The sequence below is a fragment of the Dermacentor silvarum genome, chromosome 5 (genome assembly GCF_013339745.2).
Source record: "Dermacentor silvarum isolate Dsil-2018 chromosome 5, BIME_Dsil_1.4, whole genome shotgun sequence".
Taxonomy (NCBI): domain Eukaryota; kingdom Metazoa; phylum Arthropoda; class Arachnida; order Ixodida; family Ixodidae; genus Dermacentor; species Dermacentor silvarum.
In genome coordinates, this window is record NC_051158.1 from 19684887 (window position 1) to 19707265 (window position 22379).

General features: G+C 45.0%; 1 protein-coding gene across 3 annotated transcripts in view; it reads right to left on the reverse strand.

The window, feature by feature from the left end:
* Positions 1-461: 461 nt before the first annotated feature.
* The window catches only part of LOC119453987 (uncharacterized), a 117580-nt gene continuing 95662 nt past the window's right edge, over positions 462-22379 (reverse strand). For all 3 annotated transcript variants that reach the window (XM_049667474.1, XM_037716008.2, XM_049667473.1), the window contains 12 exons: positions 21122-21347; positions 19152-19504; positions 16799-17754; positions 14948-15194; positions 14212-14320; positions 12059-12129; positions 10943-11298; positions 7409-7633; positions 4940-5128; positions 2620-3974; positions 1863-2116; positions 462-622 (listed from right to left, as the gene is read on the reverse strand). In XM_049667474.1, coding sequence (XP_049523431.1) covers positions 477-622; positions 1863-2116; positions 2620-3974; positions 4940-5128; positions 7409-7633; positions 10943-11298; positions 12059-12129; positions 14212-14320; positions 14948-15194; positions 16799-17754; positions 19152-19504; positions 21122-21347 — 4487 coding nt within the window. In that variant the 3' untranslated portion in view covers positions 462-476. The remainder of the gene's footprint in view (positions 623-1862; positions 2117-2619; positions 3975-4939; positions 5129-7408; positions 7634-10942; positions 11299-12058; positions 12130-14211; positions 14321-14947; positions 15195-16798; positions 17755-19151; positions 19505-21121; positions 21348-22379) is intronic.

The window sequence follows — 22379 nt, forward strand, 5'->3', positions numbered from 1 at the left end:
GATGATATGATTTTTGGATGATGTGCTTTATTTTCCAGTTCCCATGAAGATTGCATCAACAAGATTCCACTGTATAGATGCCTGCAGATACCTGCACTCTACACTAGCATGCGTGACACACCACGAACTTTTACTCCCCCGTAGGCTGCAATATAAATTGAGCTTTGTCACAGAACCCACACTTTATCAATTGATACACTGATAGCAGTCAGTGCATTTAACAGCGTAAATAAAGCACTGAATGCATAAATTTCTACTTCAAGATAATTACTTTATTAGAGCTGTTTCCTCTTTCAGGTTATACACGTCAACATAACAAGCACAAGTAACCCTGCTGTGCAGGCTGCGATTTTTTTGGTGAAGCTAGCTGATTCATCATACAAAAAAAAAAAAAGGGTTATGCTAGTGTAGAGCTAAAGATGAGAAACACAACGAGAGCACGATATTTAACCCACTATACTAGTTTCATTACAAAGTTAAGGACAACAGTATCCAGAATTCACCAGCTTACCTGATGACTTGGCTTCCTGTTCAGTCACAGCCTGGTATGGCTCAGAGCTGATTTTGATCGTTAAAACTGGCACGCTCGGCTGGGGTCTTTTGGCTTCAACATCTTTGGAAGCTGCACCAGGGATTTAAATTCCACACTTCTTCAGTAACAAACCTAATTACACATGAGGTCCACAATGTCTTAGGCAATGTAAGAGAAAAAAAAAAAAAAAAAAAAAATCTGGCATGCGCATCAAACCAAACAATTACAATACAATTGCACCTCTTGATGACCTGCTTCACTTTGTTCACCCTCGCACTCTCTAATTGTTGAATTATACAAGAAATTTCCGTCCTTTCTACGTATATCTTGTCCCCAAACAATAACTGTCACCTATCTCGTGCACATTTTCTTTTCTTTTTTTATGTGCTCATTACATAGCATTCATGTCACGCCGATACTCGCATGCCCTTTGTGACCTGTAAGTACTGGGAGCGCAGGAATGAGAGAACGGGAATGCATGCAAGTAGATTAAATATTGAGAGATTTTGCATTTCGGCCCTATCGGAATGCGAAATCCCGTTCTCTCATTCCTGCGCTCCCAGTGGAACAGGTACTGAGGGATGGGTGCCTCCCTACCTGGCATGTGCATTGAGGACATGTGCACAGACTTGGGCCAGGGTGCAACATTCCTTCTAGATGTGGCTATGCTGATGGAGAAGTCCGAGTGGCATGCCTCAATACTAACTCATTCGGCCCCTACAAGTGTGCTTTTCCACTAGCATTTCAATTCTAAAGCTGTTATTGTGTTGTCACGTGTAACACCATGCGAGTGTACTGCTGCGTCAGTTGCTATTTTCGTCCCACAAGGTGCCTATCCTGCATACGTTAGCTTTCTGCCAGCACAGACGTTGCACACCTTGTCAAGCTTGTACTCTTCCTTTGCACCGAGAAGGGTGGTGCATCTCATTTCTGATGAATTGTTCTCATCTCACTTGGAAATAAGCCAGCGTGATGTCTTATTGCTATTGGTGTGATGCTCATCACGTCACTTGGGGCTCACAAACTCAGCTGGTTAGAAGGCATGCTCTTCCAAGCTACCAGTTCCGATTACTTGAACAATTGTACCACAGCAAGCAAAGAAGATGAAGCAAAGTTGCAGACATAGCAATATTTAAGGGGAATTTTTAAAGTTCTTTTATAATTGCAGTTCATGGTATCTTCACACAGGTGACTCTTAATTGTTGCAACGTCTCAGCAGCACATTCTTTAATTTGTGGGAGGCAGTTCCCTTTGTGGTTTCATGGTTGTTCCACAGTCAATGTCAACAAAATAATCAGATAAGGTGATCCATTTCACAGCAAGCTCTCACCTGCTGACAATGTAGCCTTTTCCGCTGCTTTCTTAATGCTTGTCTCACGACATGATGACTTCACCAGCTCCTTGCTTGAACCAGCTGTGTCAGCCTTCTTGTCTGCAACGACTTCCTTTGTGGCAGCACTCTGCTTCAACACATCGAACAGTGACAATGGCTGAGCTGCTGTTGAGGAGTGGCGGCGCTTCTTCTGATGAGATGCAGATGTGGACGATGCCTTCTTGTGCGCTGAACTTTTTTCCTGATCGCACCTGCAGTGTACAAACAAGAATCTGACACAAGCTGAGCCACTTATCTGACGCAGTTAGCGATAGGCAGTTAGGCATTTGTTAACACAGCAAGTTTGACAGAGCCAATCTGAAAACTGGCGCTAGTTTCGAAATTTGTTCCAAGTGGATGTGCGTTGTGAAATCACTGGCTTCAATTTGTTTATTGCAATACGTCAACGTGTGCTAATGTAATTAGTTAAAAAGTCAATCAGTGAAATTTTCTTCATTAATCAATCCCGCATTTTACTTTCCAGTGTAAGTGTTCCAGTGTTTTACTTTCCAGTCCACCTCTTCGAGTAATCCAGGTCAATGAGTATATCTGTGCTATATGCCAGAGGCGATTTTTACGTATTCTGTTAACATTAAAAAGGACACCCTGTATATGTTGGTTTTCTCTTGCACCAGCATGACTGTACAAGTGTTTGCCATGAAGAGCTGCTACTCTTCTTAGACCACTGAGAAATATGGCAAAACTAGGAACTCACTCCTTGTCCTTTCGAGGCTGCAGTTTTGCCAGCTCCCGCTGTTTCTCGCGATACTTGCGCTGCAGCTCTGCCAGTTGGATGCGCATTTCTCGTTCCATCTGGTCCATGGTTTCGGCAGTGGATGGCTGCTCGCCATCGTCGCAAGGCAGACCTTCATCTGCAGGAGCTGTTGTCAGAGGAACCGGACTCGGCACTGGTTTCTCATCTTCCACTGGCAGCTCTGCGACCTCGGAGGACTTTCTTGCCTCTTCCAAGAATCTCTGTTCAGCAAGCGCACATAAAAGGCCTAAGCCATCCGTGCACGATCCATCAAATGCCTCCCTCAAGTTTGTGGATGGACTTGAAGCAAGGGCTGTGGCCGAACTTGCAACTAAACTAGTGTCACTGGTCACAGCTTCAGCATGCACAGGCTCCTTCGAAACATCGTGCCACTGAAATGGAGGTTTTGACTGGGAAAAATCTTTTGAGCTTCTTTCAAATCCACCATACTCATTCTCCACAGGTTGAGAACCTTTGAAGACAAAGTTCAAATGGTCACTTGAGAAGTCCTTTGTGACATCTGTTTTACAAGGTGATGTTGACAGTTTTCTTGGGAAGGCTGTGGTCTCCGTCACCCTTGTGCTGAATATATCTGCCTGAGCGAATGAACGTTCAGGGTCACAGCTCGTCTTTGACTGTGCAAAGGCGGATCGCTGAAGAGCCATCTCTCCTGACCCATCTTTGTCTTCAAAGGAATCTGCAGAGTCTGTCACAATTTTCAGTGAGTCAAATAAAGAGATCTTAGAATTGTTTGGAGAGTCAAGGTTGGCCTCGAGCAAAGGTGGAGATGGTGGACTTTGCGGTGCAGCTTTGGATGATGGTCCTGGGCTGAAGCTTCGACGGGCAAACCATTCTTCTGGACGAGAAGAAGGCGACTGAGCAGTGAGCGCTGGTGGACTGCCCTTCTCTGGTGACACCACGGCCTCCACAACCGAATCCTGAGAAGTCTCAGATTTCTCTAGTCGTGGCATGCTTTCCACTGCAGCTTCTTGGTTGGCTGCAAACTCTTCAATGCTGTCAACCAACAGGTCAAGTCCATGGTGGTCAATGAACTCCTGGACACCCGAAGTCTGTGTAAGAAGCACTGGTATGGAGTCGTCTATCTCACTGTCTGATGTGTCCTGAACCTTTGTTCGTGGAGGTGTAAACAGTGGAGTGGGAATGCCAGGCTCCTGCTCCTCTGGCTCCACCTGTGGCTGTGTCGTCTGCTGTGGCAGGTCATCTGTCTGGTTGGCAGAGTCTGTCGTCTGCACAGCAACAGGCATTGGTTCATCCGGCTCGTTGTCGTCTGACGTCGTTGGGCAATCCATATCCACCTGAAAACAGAAAGGGATTCCTCAAGTTTGAAATAGTCTGATCGTGGAAATCGATACAGGCACAAACAGACTCAAATAGCAGTCCAGGCCAACCTCATTGACCCAATTTGTGAAATTAAGAACGGTAAGACTTCATGAGTATAGTTACCACAGACACACTAGCAAATGGCTAACAACAGTTGGAGGGGAAGCAAACCTTCAAATAGCAAATTCTCCACCAAGGTCATGTCCCATGGCCGCATTGGCCAGCTGCAGCACACCAGAATTCTGAAGGCGTGACATGCGTGCATTTACTATTTGGTGCTCTTACATTCAAATCACTCATGCAACTAGCATTGCCAAATGGGCACAAATAAATTCATGAAAGTGTACACTGTGCTTCATGCATTTTGCTAACATTTCACACATGCTGGAACTAAAGCAACTCATAGTTCAGTTTTCAATGAGCTAGCCTTGAAATAAAAATGCGTCTGGCTTGATCAAAATTGTGGTGCCAGATTCTATCGTTATTGCTTTGATTTCCTCCATTACTTCATGCCAGTTGCCATATGGTGTTTGGTGGGACTTAATTGAAAGTGGCAAGACCAGTGCAATCGGCAAGGGTGAGAGACTCGGTGAGAGCCTAGCTGAAACCAGGTACGTGCTGATCTAGTCAAGCTGCCTAGAGCAGCTTTTGGCCTATAAAAATATACAGACTTTCATGAAAAATAAAGGTTGAGTTATATGCTGACAGTAAATAGCGCGAGAAAAACACGGGGACAAAAAGCAATCAGACGGGACAGCACTTGTCCCATCTCGTTGCTTTTCATCCCCGTGTTTTCTTGTGCGCTGTTTACTGTCAGTATGAATCACCAACTATCCCAGGTAGCCACCTTGCTGAATTATATGCATTTCGTGCCTAAGCACATGCTTAGATTAGCGGAGCTGCAATACTTCCTCACATTGCTAACGCATTGCTCTCATACCTGGATTGCTGTTGTGACTGAAGTCACTGTGGACCCTAGCTTGACCCCAGGCAAGACAGGTGCTGGGCGCAGGGTGTCATCGTCACTCTCCTCGGTTGCATTGTCAGTATCGCATGCTTGCACTCCCTGCTCAACCAAGGGTTGTGGCGCCAACGAAGGGCTGCTGGTCGTCATCAGGGGAGACGTGCCCTGCAAGACATGAGCGTGTCCACTCTGTTGGAGCCTAGCTAAGAAAAGGAAGGCAGCGCAATAAATGATGCAAGAAATGAGAACTATGCTAATTAAATGCAAGAAGAGTGCAGCATGGATTAAGGAAGATAACTATTAGGAAAATTTCTTGCTGGGCTAGTTAGTATACATGATTTACAGTCGAGCCCACTCATTACAATTTCAGTTATAACTAGGGCTCCGTGTTTTCGGAGGTTATTTTTCTTGAAATTTGGAGAGTGTTTTTCGGAGTTTATTTTCTGGCAGAAATTCGGAGTTTATCGGAGTTTGTCTTGTAAGTCCCCAATTCTCCGAAATTCGGAGTTAAATTTTGCATTATTCTCAATACTCCAAAATCTTAGATGAAATGATATCTGAACACGAAAGCATCAGAACACACGAAGCGTATTTTTCTTGTCTGGAAGGTTTGAACGTAGAAACACATACACACACAAGCACAAATACTTGAATACAAAACACCTACATTTGTGCGTAGTACAACCTTAAAGCTTGTTGTAATTGACGCAATCATACTTTATGAGGTTGCTGTCACTGATGGAAGCATGCTCCTTTCAATTGATTCTAAGCTTTGAAAATGCCCTTTCAACGTTTGCGCTAGAAGAATCAGTGCACAGCGCGATAACACTGGCCACTGGACAGTGTTAGGTCTGCGAAGCAACAGGGGTTCAACAATGTTACTGATTAATAAGCTCTGATAGTTCGCAAGATCACTCATGAGTTGGCTCATGTCGTCAGTTTCAAGAAACACTAACTTAAATAAGATCTCTCTGGATCAGTAAAATGCAAAAAAGTATGCCTGTAATTTTTTTTCTTTTTTGTTTGTAAGTTGAATAACTTTTACTTGCCTGTGCCAATTTCTGTGATATTTTGCATTCAATGCATGAGCATACAAGGAACCCATTGAGGCGCAGGGCCCTTTTAACTTCAGACTAATTTATTACACCCTGCAAAAATTTAATCTATAAAATGTTAGAGAGTATACAAGAAGGATAGTTGACACAGACATAAAGAAAGCCACAAAGACTTCCTCATGTTCATAGCAATATTACACAAATTAGCAATAAATTAGCAGCCACTCATTGTCCACAACAAAAATGAATTTATACACACTGTGAGAAAGCAGTAACTACAACATATCAAGAGAACTTTAGCTTGTGCATAAATGTATTACCCTTTGTGGAATACTGGTTTACTGAAGATGCTATTTGTGGCACAGATTTTAACTAGACAGGACCCAGAGATATTATTTCAACGACCTACCATATTCTGCTAAGTGCTGTTGTAAAGCATTGATATTGTGACTGTTAACATTCAGTCCTATTCTTTTTTTTCTAAATTTCATTCGCCCCCAAGAACACTCACACAGACAAAAGGTTCAAATGCGTTATAGCTAGACAAAACATCACAAAATGTGCCTACCAGCATTCCTATTGTCATTCCTTAAATGGTACTACATTTACAGTAAAGGTAAAACTCTCTTTAAACCTTTGCGGTCATGTGTTGGGCCCACACTGCCATGCGAAAATATTGGCTCCGGTCACATGTCGGGAAGCGCCCGATGCGCACGATTGCTCGCATTCTCCGTTTTATATAATTAAATTTGGGTAGATGGTTGTGCCATCTCTCGACCGTGTTTTCAATTACAAATTGCAGTTTTTTGTTGTCTACAGTTGAGCGCAGCACTTTTACAAGGGACTTGAAGAGATTTCCGCAAGCAAATTGTAGCGCGTACTACTGACCGGATGGCGATGTTTTCTGCGCGGGCACTTTATGGACGGGACTCGCGCAAGTTTAGTGAGTCCGAGGATGATTTTAGTGCCGAGGAGGGCTATGTTCCGCCTTCAGATGGTCATCAAACATCCTCAGAAGACAGCATGTCAGAAGACACTGACTGTGATGACCCAGGAGGCGACGTTTCGTGTGGTGATCACCTGCTCAATACTATGCTCAATACTATGCTCAAGTACCGCTGACAGCCAAGGGTATAGAGAAATGTTTCTCAAGTAAATCCCCTAACATGTGTTTGTGTACTAGAGCACTTTTTCTGCATGGCGCCCAAAATGTGCACGTGACCGGAACGACTGCAAACTGGGTAAAGGCTTATGACCGCAAAGGGTTAAGTAAGCCATGACAAACTATGGTAATGCAAGAAAGGTAATACACGATGCAGTAATCTTTATGCAAGTATGCTGTGGCACGGCCCTTGAAGGATTCAGAAAATGTCTTTTCGTCAGTACACACCTGGGAGACCTTTCCCGATGCCAGGGCAGCCACCATCGACGTGGTGCCAGCCACTTGTGTCAGTTGCTGTACCACTGCAGACGGGTCATACAGGTAGGACACCACAGAGGGGGCCGGCGGAGTCGCCACCGCAGTCGGCATTGCGGAATACGCAAATGCCGCTCCTGTCGACAGGTCCTTTGCCGCCTCCAGAATCTCAAGCTTTGGGGGCACTGCCTCAAAAACCTGAAACACCAGAGAGAAAACAGGAGAGTGGCATGTCAACAGCCAGCAGGAAAGAATCCGTGGCTGCTCCACTTAGCTTGCTCCGTCAAAGGATTCGCTTCATCCTTGTAAACGATGGCATCACTATTTTGCCATGCTGCGTACAGATGTGATGATAAAATGACCCCAATGCAAAGTTCTTAAAGGTAGAGCTTCCATTGTTATGAGGGAAACACTTGGAAATGCTTTCATTCAACTCAGTCATCATAAAAACCACCATCTACTTCTTCAACGTCTTTCCAAGTTGAGTAAGGCACTGAACTGGGTTAGTTGGTGTTCATTCATATTAATCTGCACTGAGTGACAGTAATCACGGTAAATGACACAAACTGACACACCACACTGGACAGCAGAGCACAGACTACCAAATGGTAGTTGGTAGTTTGCAGTTGGTAGTTAGCGCTCTCTCGTCCTGTGCGGTGTGTCCGTTAGTGTCATTACCATGATTATTGTCACTCAGCACAGTTTAAAATGAATCCTTCCAAGAGTTAAAGTCAAAGCAGCTTGGACCACAGCCAAAGCAAACCCAGCCTCTGAGTGACTGTGTTTGTATATTGGAATCTTCTCTCGCAATTTCCAGCCTAAAAATGTGCTTTATGGCATGCTTAGGACTACACTACAAATGCAAAGCAGGACAGTTTCACCAGGCATAACTGCAGAGGACTTTAGCTAAGAGGAAAGAAAACTTTGGGCATTATGATGCTGTGCTTCTTAAGTTGACTTCCCTGCATGCCAAGATTGTGCAATGATGGCCGACAGTGATGGGACAGCGAAGATGGCAAGCACATGACTTCGTCAGGCACTGGCACTCATGGGCTGTACAACCATGGATACAGCACAAGGATTGACTTGACAAGTCATATCTTGTCGAAAGTCAAACTCTCGTCTCGAATTGCCTTGATATATGGAACTATCTTTTCAGTAGAGGTAAAATAAGACAAAGTGAGAGCATGTCACATTGCACACTAGCTGTCAGCACAACATGCATTGTGACAAGGAAAGTATACTCGCCACTAAGTGAGCAGCCCTCACCAAAACGTCGTTTTATGCCTTGAAGCACAAAAGTAACTGGAACGCCAATGCATATCTCCGCAAAGTTCAAGAATTATTATTTCGAAACTGGTGTCATCCTGAGAATTCGTTCCAAGTGGATCCCCCTTGCGAACTCGATGGTTAGAATTTGTAAATTGCAATATGGGCCATAAGGTAATTAGTTAAAAACTTAATTAGTGAATTTGTGTTAATTACCATAACATCCCGAATCACCCCACCCCTCCCACCTAAAAATCATAGAAAAATTTGGGTGGGCCATGTCTCTGCGACCAAACAAAAAAAAATTGGAAAAAGTTGGGAAAATGCATTTTTTGTTTGCATCTAGCGTGCTTGACAAGAGATACACTCAACTTTTATCACGGGATGTTATCTTGCTCACAAGGCTCATAAAACTATGTTTTACTGTCCGCGACATCTATTGCTTGCATCGCGAGAGGGCAGCCAGAGAACAATTCAAAGCCGTGACTGCGATCAGCCTGTGTCCAAAAGTGAACGCAGTACAAATTTTTCGTAAATTGTGAGGCCCGCAGTTTACGTTCTTTAGGGGTGGGCAATGACTCGGTGGTTTTAACATAATAGATTTTTTGCCTAAAAGAGGGGTGGGCAATGACTCAGGGATGGGCGATGACTCGGGATATTACGGTCAATTATGCATTTAAATTTTTTTTGTGCAAGTAATATCCATCTCTTTGAATAGACCAGCTCATGAACTAGAATTGTGCTAGTATCTGCCACAGGCAACCTTTAAATATTTTTGAAAGAGTCCTCTGAAACACTCGGTATATTGAACACTATTTAGCGCATAAGCCTGTTTGTTATAAGTGGATTTGACGCTTTTAGCCTAAAAGCCCTACGCTCGGGTGTTTTCATTTCAAACGTGCCAATCAGTTTAGTTCACTTTTAGCTCATTCAACATCAGAATGTCCCAAAGCAGTGTTCCATCAGTTGACTCCCTGAAATTTGAGAATGTGCATTTCAAGTTAGCTGTTTCGAGGTAAAGCCATTAGAACCTACATCAGCTTGCTTACTAAGATCATGGAAGTCTGACAGTGTTCCATTCTATTTGAGCACGTCTTACTTTAATTACTACTGTAAACAGGGCCACACTTGAATGAGTGCTGACATGACATTTTGAACTTGTAGAGTCAAATCTCGATAATTCGAACTCGAAGGGGCCCGGAAATTTGTTCGAATTAAAAGAAGTTCTAATTAAAGAAAGGGCATATTTTTGAAGTATTCGAGCACCATAGCACGATGCACGAACGGTGCGAGTCGTGAAATATCGCGGCGCGCAAGCGCCCACGCCGGCCAACGCTCGGTTCCCGATAACGGCAGCAAACGAAACTTAAGGGAGCGGACGGCGCCAGATGGCGACGGGGGGGCGCGCGCGGAGACCGTTGAAGGTGAGGGCGGCAGGGAAGCGGATTTGGCCTCGGCAACTCTGCCGCTTCGGCGGCAGTGGCTTCGATGGCTCCCCTTGCCCTCTCTCTTAGCTCCCTTGCAGTTCCCTCCCCTTCGACTGTCTCTGTGCGTGCCCGACGCCATGCCGGCGCCGCCGGTACAGCGTATGGGTGTTCTGTGGTACAGCCGGCCAGCGCAGATTAGCCCACTCCCTGATGTTTCGTTTTCTGCCATTATCGGGAAGCGAGCGTTTGCCAGTTTGGGTACCGGCGCCACCGGTCCAGCCGGTCCGGCGCCAGTTTAACCCACTCCCTGAAGTTTCGTTGTCTGTCGTTATCGGGAAGCGAGCGTTTGCCGGCGGGGGCAGTTTCGTTGGCCGGACTGGGCCTCCGCCGCTGCATTAAGCGGTCTCTCGTAAGCTTTTGCTCTATGGCGGTGTCGGAGCAATGCCGGTGGGAGGCACCGCCACGTTATTTGGCGCGCTGAGAGCATTGTCGGTCCATGGTATGTTCAAATTAACCGTCACAAATGCTTTTGCGTTCGAATTATCGAGCGTTTTCGCTTATTGAAATACACATAACTTTGAAGGGACCACGGCGTCAGTTCGAATAAACCGGCAGTTCGAATTAAGCGTGTTCGAATTAACGAGATTCGACTGTAATTCTTTTGTGTTAAACGAAAGTCAGAACCCTTGCAAGAGCACTGGCAAGTGTAATCATGCTGCGTGCAAGAAATGTGTAGTTCTCTATAACTTCGAAAATACTACTGTGTCATTACTCCTTCAGAGGCAATGCCTTTAGAAGTGACTGGACATACCGTTGCAGTGGGTTTCAGCTCGCTTCTCCACTGGTCTGGCATGATCTGCTGGAAGGTCGTGTGCTGCTGAGTTGTCAGGATTTGCTGTACTGGGCTTGCAGTGGCAGCACCAGAGAGTGTCCAGCTCGTCGGTGCCGCAGGGACGAGGTACAGCTGACCGGTGAGTGCGTCCCGTGCCAGCTGGAAGCCACCTGGCGATGCAAGTGGCGGTGGCGTGGCCTCTTGTGGCAGCCAGATTGTGGGTGTCGTCACCACAGGTGGTGCTGGTGTTGTCAACCACGGCAGTGTAGCCGCAGCGGGGCGTAGAGCCAGCGCATCAGAATGCGAGTCCCATGTTGTGTGCGCTGGTACAGGGCCTAACACAGGAAGAAAACACAGAATGTTCTAAAATAATTGTTGTCAACTAATCCAAAAAGAAGTTATTTTACTCAAACAATTGTACTGCTTCGAAGCACTGCAGCACAACTTCCCAAGGTAACAAACGATTTTGAAACTGACTGCTATGATCAACGATAAGGCATGTAGCTAGGCCTGTATGACATATCCGTCACTTTCGCTTGATGCTACACACATCTTATCGGCCGTGTATACAGCCCAAACTGACAAGTGCCTGAGCCTCTGGACCATTTGTTTTGCGACTGCTTGAGTATGCGCCACAGCGAAAGATGCTAGTTTCTAAGCTGGCAGTCATCGGAAAGCAAGCATTATTGGGAGGTGTTATTTTGTCCGCATTGTGTGAACACACAGCAGCAAAAACAGCTACAAGAGCTATTATGGACTATTTGCAGAGCACTAGACTACACTCACAACTGTAAGGAAACCACTCTATTTACTGCATACGTGCAACTCAACTTTCTGTCCTCGTCGTTCATTTTCATCCTCTTTCTTCCCTTTCTAGTGTAGAGAAACTGGCCAAAGGATACTAGCTCAGGTCAACCTATGATAACTTCCTTCCCCTTTCTCTCCCCCTCCCCAATCATTATAATTATCATCACCCTTGTACTGAACAAAATGTGTGCGCAAAAAAATCTAAATGTTTAATGTTCCTTAGGAACACCTGAAATACCTGAACTAGAAAATTGCAAACAGAAGTTGTAGCAAAGAATTATTGCTTGCCAGCAGTGACGAGGCATGTCGTCGTAGTCTCGGCCATTCCTTGGTGGGCAGCTGGTCCTTGCCTTGACTCACTGTCAAACAAGCACATGAATTCTGGAGTCTGCCCACACACATACACACCAAAATCAGATTGCAACTATAAAAATTACCGTGGACAATACACACTGAAGGTTTCTTCCTCCTCGGTTCACTTATGTTTTCATACTGCGCTGAGGAAAGAAATTCTTTTATTGTGATAGCAATTATACGGACGAGTTTCCGCTGCCGATGTCGCTGTCACGTTCCATATAAAGTCCAAGTGCGATAACACTGTGACTACATGCTGTATGCTTCTGGTGCGAGTGAAAGCGTGCGAAGATAAGTCAAGGATGGTGGCGCGATCTCACGCGCGTGGGAGGAAAGCGGGGAATAAGCGCGTCGCCTTCCATCGCGAGCAAGGCACCGAGGGAAGGGGAGGGGGGGGGCACGTGCTACTCCAGTGGCCGCTGCGTATGACGCAGCTGAGCACAGCTGCACGAGCCCTATCTTGAAAGCGATCTGCAATGAGAGGTGCGCCGAGGGCTGATAGCTTTGTGTGCGCTGTGTTCTTGTCGCTCAGTTCGTGTTGAAGCGAGAGGCCGCACTAAGTTCAATTCGCTTGCTGCTGCTGCCGCTCTTCCTCACACCCGCGTTTTCACAGTGAGTGTTCGCGGTCATCAAAGATGTGTTTATGTTTGCCTGTGCGCTCGTGACAGTGCTTGTTGATTTAGTTAGTAAGCGAATGTTTACAAGTTTATACGGCCCGTGAAATTACTACCCTTACTTCGTATAGCTGTCTAATAATTTGCTACTGCAAGCGATGCTTTGCCTTTCAGGTGAAACTGCGACTTTTTTAGTTAATCTGAGCTAGTTAGTACAATATGCCATTTAGAAAGAGGTAATGTCTAAATGACTAATATGTTACATTCGGCTGGTCCCTTTTGGGAGCTCTGGTGGTGCGCTTAACATTTGGCTAGTCCAAATCAAGTGCTCGGAACACACGTGGCTTCTTCATTTGGAGCGCATGCTCCAACTCAGAATGCTCGGAGGTGTTCTCACCTTTGACCTGGGAGCACATCTGACAGAGTTCTGCTGCAACTTCCTTTGCTTGTGTACAACCAAAGAAGCACTTGCAATTGCTTTGGTGAGTGGCTGTACATTCTGATTGAGCATGCTGTCTCTGCCTCTGATCTACAGCAAGTTCCAATCACTGTGATCCGAGTGAAAGCAAGGCAGGAACCAGCCGAATGTATCATAAGGCAAGAAGAACACCATTGGAACACGTAAAGTTCATGGTGCCTTAATCATATGATCTAAAATCATATCAACTACAACGATACCAACTACAGGCCTCATTTCATCACGGCTGCCTCCAGTGAAACATCAGCTAATGCTTACAACAGCTCTCTCATAACCCTAAAATACATTTCGAATGTTGAGCAGACGAAAGAAATGCAATGGCGCCCACAATAAATTGACCTTAAAGAGGCCCTGCAACATGTCTGAGAAAGATAGTTGGGTGCGCCCATTACATAACCATGATGCAGCGATTTCATGCACTTTGTGCAAAGTGCAATGTTACGTTGATCTGCAGCACCATGATGATCAGCTAAAAATGTAATATGTGCTTTATGTTCAAACCATATTGCGAATACTGCAAAAAAAGAACTACCGTCATTACATTTCACACCCATTCAATTATTGCAAGAGCCACGTGGAAGGTTTTGTAATCATGGAAATCATGTCATCAACTCACCATAGCTGTTGTAACCACAGAAACGACCCAATCAACAAGCTAAGCAGGCTTTGCAACCATGGCGTGTCAACTTCTGTTATGTAACAGAAGTTGACCCTGCTGCTATTGAGCACTGCAGTTCTACACCAAAGGAGATTTAAATGTAGCATGCCATGGTGCATAAATCTGAGTTAAAAGTAACTCATTTTGCTTGCATTTTTAAGCTTCTGCGAACAATCACGTGGGTTTGTGTGGGTAAATTATCATAATTTCTTTAGCTCTTACTTCTTTGACATGCTGAGAATCGATATGAAGCAAGAATGGCAGCCTTAAAAAAAAAGTGTTGTAGGGCCCCTTTAACTTCCTGCATTGGGTACAGTAGGAAGCGAGCAATTCTCACCAGAAACGTGGTCCTCTGTCTGAACCACCTGCAGCCAATATGACCGTAGAGCAGCTGACTGCAGTTATGTGACTCTGCTCCGCTGCACTTGACGACAAGCTTGTCTTGCCTGCAGGAAAGAAAGCAACAACTTGCACTCTTCCTACAATCCACAGACTTGCACCCTCATTGACAAGTTACATTTGTGTAAGCATGTGCAGTAAGCCAAAAATTTAATGTCACCTCACTGGAATTGCAGTAAGTCGCAGAATATATGACACTGCAATGACGCATCAGTGTGTAAATGGTTTAAGTGCATGCTCTGGTCATACAAGCTTACAACCCAGCATAAACCACGCCAGTACCAGCCACCTGTGGTCAGCTAATTATGTACATGATGCAAGTGGTCACCTACTGTTCTTATTGAATCTCTATTTCACTTTTTAGGCATCCAACTTGACGTCCCGAAGCATGTCTATAGATAAATACTGGCTAAAGAGCAAATTACAAGCCCACATGAGAGAAAAATTTGCCTAAAGGTAGCGCTGTCATCAATTTATCTAGGCAATAAGAGCTTCAAATATATTGAATAACAACACAAGTGCTATTTTCTATCCTTTTCAGTCATTTTATGCTTCTTATCATAGTTGCCCTTCAGCCCTCTAAGGACTACATAGTACTAATGGCATGCTTTGTGGCAGCAGTGGCATAGTTCAACTCATCATGGAATCAGTCTATTGCAGGTATGCTAACTCACTGCATGTGATGGTGTGGTCTTGACGCTGCTGTGCCACAGCGATGCCCACAGGGATCGGCTGGCTGGAGGCGTTGAGGACACTCAGCGCAGGCACCACCGACACCGTGGTGTCACACTTCTCCTCCACCACAATCTTGCTGCCGCCAGCCTCCTGCGGCCGTCGCGTTGCCACTGCCACGCAAGTCGGGATTCCCGTCGAGGAGGCCCCGTCGGGCTTCTGGATGACGGCCTCACATGACTTGGAAATCTGATGAACAAGCAAGATGGCTTCAGTGACTCTGCTGCCCATAACAAAGTGAAGATAACACATCGGTGTTTCATGCAAACACTGTAGAGGGCTGACTGGTGCTACAATTGCTTGGCAAACATCAAGAGCAAACCATCTTGGCAAACAGGAAGTACTATCAGCACCAAAAGTTCATAAGGCACAGTTATGCATAAAAAAAAAAACAAAAAAAAAAAAAAAACAGAAGAATAAAAAAAGTTTCTGTACAGTTAGGGCATGTAGAAGCTTGGAACATCGTGCTGTTCACATATTACAGCACCAACTGCACCAATGAATTTGGCTACATACCCTCGATCCACTAACAAACATTTTCATTAGGCCCATACCCCAAAAAATGTTTGCGCTAATTCCATACAACAATCAGAAGTTATATGACATTTTACATATGTCATGCTCTGTCAATGCAACCTATCATTTTGGTAGCATTTTTCTGCACCGAATGTCCTCATAATCAGCACTTGTTATTGCGATAGCAATTATATGGACACTCCAAAGCGGATTTCTGCCGTCGACGTCATCATCGCCGTGAGGTTCCGTATGACGTCAACGGCGATGAAATCGTCGCTGCGCTCTGGACGCTGTGTGTGCGAGTGAAAGGGTGCAAGGGACGTTCGCTTTCACGGGGAGCAAACGCACGTCGGAGAGCAAACGCACGTTCTGCGCCGTGCTCCCTGAAGGGCTGCGTCTATTTCCTCCGTTACAATCACCATATATAGAGAGCAAACGCGACTTCTTCCGTGGCACGAAATGCCGTGGGGGGATGGTAGGGAGGGAGGGGAGGCGACGTTTAGCTGTGGCACCAAATGCGTATTTATATAAAAACGTTGCGAGGCGAGAAGGTAGGTAAGATTTCCGACGCTGCTCGACGAGTGTCCCATTCTGATCTCGTCGAAAACCTCCGAGCCGCCCCCAGAGGCACTGGCAACAGTCACCAACGCCACGCGCGTTCGGTGCGAACACAGATAAAACGCCGACGGCGTCAACAACAGTTCTGCGCGTTGCTGGTGCTGCTGCAAGTCCAAGTTTATACAGCTGATAAAACTACTATCCTTACTCCGTATAGCTCTCTACTAATTTGCTATCGCAATTGATGCTTCGCCTTTCGGGTGAAACTGCAACAATTTTTTTATTATTGTAGTAAAGATCATAGTGATAACAGAAGAGTCTCATTCCTGGGCAAGCATTCACTACAAAGGCTTGAAAACTCGCAGAACATGACACAGCTGTTTTGTGTTTGACCTGTTATCCTAAATTTGTACGTGCCATGAGGTGCAGCAGCACAAAACCACACTGGCCTAACATTAAATCATGCAGCGCTATGCATGGTAATGTTGACAAAAGTGCAGAAAGTACACCTGAACTACATTCTAAGCATCTTCAGAAAGATTAAATGCAAGTACAATGAGAACACAAGGACGGCAAATGACAAAATTGTGTGTGTTGTCCTTTTCCTGTTTGCTTCACTGTGGTAGCTGCACCTTGCAGCCTCTGCAGGTATGAATGCGGACTGACTCATAATTATACTTTACACCCCCGGCAGGTACAGCCTTAACAGGCCACCGTACCTTGAGGTTGACTGGAGCCACTTCTTGCACCTTCGGTGAACCTGTACCCGAGCCCAGGGGTGTTGAGAAAACCGATGTGGTCTTGGCCGAGGCCTTGGCCATGCCCACAGCAAGCCCGCTGCTCTTGCCGTTGCCCCGAAGCCTCGTCTGCGAGACCACCTTTGTCTGCTGCACTGAAAGCATGACTGCATTCTTTCCCAGAGGCACAAGGGCAGGGCCTGTTGCACGCTGATCCAGATCCAATGGCTCCCGCTTGGTGACTGCAGTGGCATACCGACACTCCGACCGCACCTCTTCTTTTTCCTCCTTGGGCGATGGCAACCGCGGCATGACGGCAACCACGGGGTTGACGGGAGCCATGGGCATGACGTGATTAACTGGGGTGCTCGTGACAGTGGCACTGGCTGAGGTGGACATGCAACTCGCTGCTGCAGGGGTTACAGCAGCTGTTGCAGCGGTGGGGATGGGTGTGACGTTATTGATGGATGTGACGGTACTGACAACAGGTGTGACAGTATTGACAGGTGCAACGGTGCTGACAGGGGAAACGACAGTTTTGACTGGCGAAACAGTATTCACAGGCGTGACGACACTTACAACAGGGGCCACAGAACTCACAGGTGTCACGCAACTGACTGGTGTCACGGGCGCCACAGCAGCAATAGCACGGCACTCATCTGTTGTTGAGCTGCAATCTCCTCGAGTGAAAACACTGGTGTCCTTTTCCAAACTTGTGGGAGTCACAGACAGTTCTGGCGCGGGTTCAGCCATGGGAGAAAGGTTGCGAAGGGGAGAGGCTTGAGAGGGAGAGTGCAACGGAGGTGTGTTGGAAGTGGGAGAATCTGTCGCCGCCTCAGGAGTTGGAGGTGTGAGACTGACATCCGGAGTGGATGAGCTGACAACGGCAGGCCCTGTCGGTGACAGCAGGGGGGGTGGATGTGCCGCTGGTGATGGGACTACATTTGGAGAAGAATACAAAATCAGTTACAACAGATAATGCTCGTAAAGTTACTCACTGTGCAACTAAATGTTCCTTGACCAGTATGAAGAATGAGCACGAGGCTGTCATCATTCCTAAAAATTTTTAAAGCTGGGAATGTAGGGCTGCACTTACATAATGAATCGGTGAGCATTACGTATATAATCTGCCTCTTTGTCTGAGCTGTTTGCCATTTTAAACACTAACCAAGTTTAACATCATGCCCTACTGCCATAGTTCTACCTGCAGGATACACGTGAAAATGTGTAGTTGGTGGAATTTATTCAGAAAATAATGATGCTAAATATCCCTAAAACACAATTTTACCAGTAACACAACTCATTTTAATGCACCATCGTGAACTTGCATATTGCAAGACCCTTGAGTAAGCATCAATCAGTTGAAAACATTACACAGAACAAGATTTTACACTGTTTTGCTTATTAATATTCTACAGTGATTCCTTAAAACATCATAAATGCTTCTTTCAATGAAAAAGAAAATTCTCTAGAAGAAAGCATGAAAAGTTACTGCTCAATGTTAGCAGATAAAATGCCAAAAATATAAAAATATGTTTTTATAAGTTCAGACTTGCTGTTGCATAATGGCATGACAGGCATATACCTGAATTGGAATCCTTACAACTGTTTCTTTATTTTATCCCATTCCACAATGTTGAAGCTTGAGCAAGTTGGTAAAGCATATTTGCCAACGACGTTGCAAAAACTACAAGACAAAAGAAGAGGCAAACATACACTCAAAACACAAACTTTTAACACTTTAACAGAATGGTAAGTTAGCACTCTGAGTGGGTGTATCCCTCTTATTTAGTGTCTTATGATTTGTATTGGCAAGTACCCCACTCTATTTCTGACAACTCTTATCTTCCTTTATCCATCACTCCATTTATGAGCTCAACCTGTCTACAAGTATTATAACTTCCTGCCATTTTATTCATGGCTCAAGTTTACAGTCTGAAAAGGATGTAATCATGATGACAATGGCGCCATGTTTTTGGAAGATAGCACTGTGACAAAGGCTATTACGCCACTTTGCTTACACTCTACAATTGTGGCATCCAGCTAAACAGGGAACAGCTGAAAAATAATCACTGTTTCAATATAAGGCAGTGACATTTTCTAATTGAGCATTCTGCTGCATAAAAGAAATGGTGTGCACTCTTTTATGTACACTAAAGCCAACACATTTATCAATACTTCAAACAAGTTTCAAGAACTGGTGAAGGTCACGTAACACAAAAGTACACTTTAAATAAATCATACCGCATTCGTCAGTCAGGGTGCTGCCCACGGACGAACTTGTGTGAAACCATACCACTTGTTCAGAGTGACTGGTAAGCAGCTTAGCACTTACCAGTCGATGTCACCTGATCTGATGGAATGCAACACAGGGACATCCCCACAGTTGTCGACGGCTCTGTTGGCCCGGAGCTGGCCAACCCAGCTGCAGTGGTGGTGCCGCCACTGTCTAACAAGTCCTGAGACCATGACGCACTAGTCACGGTTCCACAGTTCTGGGGCACACAAGTGCAGTGAGAGCACTTCTCGATAGTCTTTGTTCGGCCACTTGTCACCGGAGTAGCACCCACAGACAGGTCTGTTGGGCCACTTTTGTTCGTGTTTTTCTGGGACGACTTTTTCGATCGAGACTTCTCCGAGCTGCGGTCCCTCGTGTGTGCGTTTGGAGGCTTGCTCGAAGAGCGGACGCTGAAACGTAAAACACTCGTTTAAAACACAGAGCTTAACTATCTGTTGAGGCTCACACTTACTGCAAAGCTGCAAAGAAAAGATATCTTATTCCAGCAAATACATTTATGAAAGTGGCTCCAAACAACTTCCCTGTAAATGGCAGCACTTACATTGGGGTCCTTTAGTAAGTGTGTTGATCAGTTAAGTATCCCCACAACGAGCGAAAAAAAAAAAAAAAAGGGCTGTCCATCCCAAACATAAAAATGTAACTCTGAAACCTAACTTGCACAAAAAATATATTGACTGTGAGAACGTGGAAGGTTTCCTTTTTTTTTTTTTCTGGCAAGAAATAGTGGCAGAGCACATTTTTTTCATGTGATCATATAAATGCTAAAACCTTTGACAATTCTGGAAACACCTTGCTGTCTCTTCGTCACCTTTATCAACCGATGTGTTAATTTCTTACAGGCTAAATGCAACAATACCTTGCAATTTCAGACTTTGTTTGAAAGCAAAATGTAAGTGATATGGTTCACACCAAATCTGTCCCACAAAGTGAACTCTCTACTTGGTCCCATCAACAACTGCTTGTTTACTCTTTCTGGTGGGATGTTCACATCTGGAATGTTAGGTTCTGATCCGATATTCAGCAGGGCCGCCAAGTAGACAGATGGATAAAGGAGTGAAATGGGTGAGGCACAAATGGCTATGGCCTGTGCTGCTTACAGGAGAAGGAGCAGATGTAACCAAGTGTTCGACGAAACACTGTCTTGTCAGGTAAAAGCACCATTAATAAAACAGGTCACTCCCTCACCAATGTCCGAAAAACAAAGCTTGACGTTTCAGGATCTGTACAGATCACTTGTTCAAAATGAACTGATCACTTCAAAATTTCTTTATACGACGTGATTAATTTTAATTTTTACAGAATTAAAAAAAAATCACTTGTGGCAGATAGCATAATTCCATCCCTTGAGCTGGAATATTGAAAGAGCCGGACATTACTTACATAAAAAATCGAAATACATAATAAAAAAAATATTAAAATTCACTAATTAACTTCCTAATTAATTTATTTACTGCACATTGCAGTTTATTAATTGTAGCCGGTAAGATTGCAAGGCGTATCCACTTAGAATTAATTACCGGAATGACACCAGTTTGGAGACATGCACCATCAAACTCGTAGTAAACGTTTGTTGTTCCACTTTTTTCCTGAAACACTCTTGTATGCATTGAAGCACAAAAAGTAACCAGAACGCCCCTGTTTTTCGTCGCACTTTGACAATGAATATCTCGAAACTGGTGCCATCCTAAAGATTCATTTCAAGTGGATACACCTTGCGAACACATCTGCTACAATTTTTAAATTGCACAATGTACCGTAAAGCAATTCATTAAGAAGTTAATTAGTGAATTTCTGTTAATTACTTGAATACGTGCTTCGATTTCTTGTGCAAGTAATGTCCATCTCTTTGACTATTCCAGCTCAAGGAATGGAATCATGCTATCTACAACGGGTGATTTCTTAAAATTATGTAAAGCTTAAAAATGGCCAGCCGGTATATGCTTGAGCACGTCCCAGGGTAGCGAACAAAGGCTGACCCCCATGCAAGAACCAGGAGAGCAGCGCACCTCTGTGTAGATGAGGTGAGCGGAGCTACGGTGGTCAGGAGACTGTCCGTGTGGCTGCGTGCCGTGGATGTCAGCGGCTCATCAACCACCTTGCCAGGGTGGCTCAAGTCCGTGCCTGTCGAGCTTGACGTGGGCGGCGACAGCAGGGAAGAGCTGGCGAGAGGTGACAACGCCGAAGCGTAGTGTGACAGAGGCGAACCCAGGCTTGGAGAGAGAAAGCCACCATCTGGAATGTTGACCATAAGCACAATTGAACGTCCCTGTGAAACTGCTACAGTACGTGAGTATCCGAGTTCAAGACTCATAATCATGCAACAAAAGAAAAAAGATGAACTAGCAAATCATTAACCGACGTAGATAGGGCTCAGACTAAGGCTGTGCAGGTTCACGGTTAAGGGGACCCCTGAGCTTATACTCGTAATGCTTGTGAGTTGCTCAAGAATGATTGCACTGTTTTATCCTTCTTTCTGTGGGGAAGCCTACCCTGAAAACCTCAGCCACCTTCAATGCTTAATATACAGTGTGTCGCCACTTTTTTTGAGGTCAACTTTTGTTTTCTCCCGTCACCAGACTTAATCTTCATTGTTGGCATAGCTCTCGCCTACTTGACATCGGGCCAAAGTGACCGTCATTTAGTTGTTAGAGCCCAAAATGCAAATGAATCGATTTCCCAACTGATCAGTTTAATCCAAGGCTTTGTTTTGTTTGTTTAATTAGAATAGGAGGTCCCCTTACAGCCTTGAGCTTTGGGACCTCCTTCTATATACCTTGTTACTGTGCATTCATTTTCGTGAGTGAATAAATAAATAAATTTAACCCATTGAAATTGAAACCATTACAAATGAGTGCCAGAAATTAAATACAGTCACACTTGCAACATAGCTTGCACCTGGCACGCACATAGTGTGGAACATGCAAACCTATAAATGTAAAAGTCGGACTCAATCAAGGACAACCATAGGTCGGATCAGCATCCTCACCCACGAATACACTGACTCACGCTCGCTTCACACTCATTTCACAGGTGTAAGGTATATAAGAGTGCTAGGGAGTGACGAAGGGGGTGAGTGAACGTGAATATGAGTGTTGGCGAGTGTGAAGGGATGGGAGTATGAATGTGAGGCAGTTCCGGTTAACATACGAACGGAAGTCCGTGTACGTGAGTGTTGACGTGAATGCGAGTATGAGCTTGAGTGGGCGCCAGTAAGTCTGAACAGAAGTGACTAAGAATGTGCCTGAGTGGGGGTGAGTATGAGTG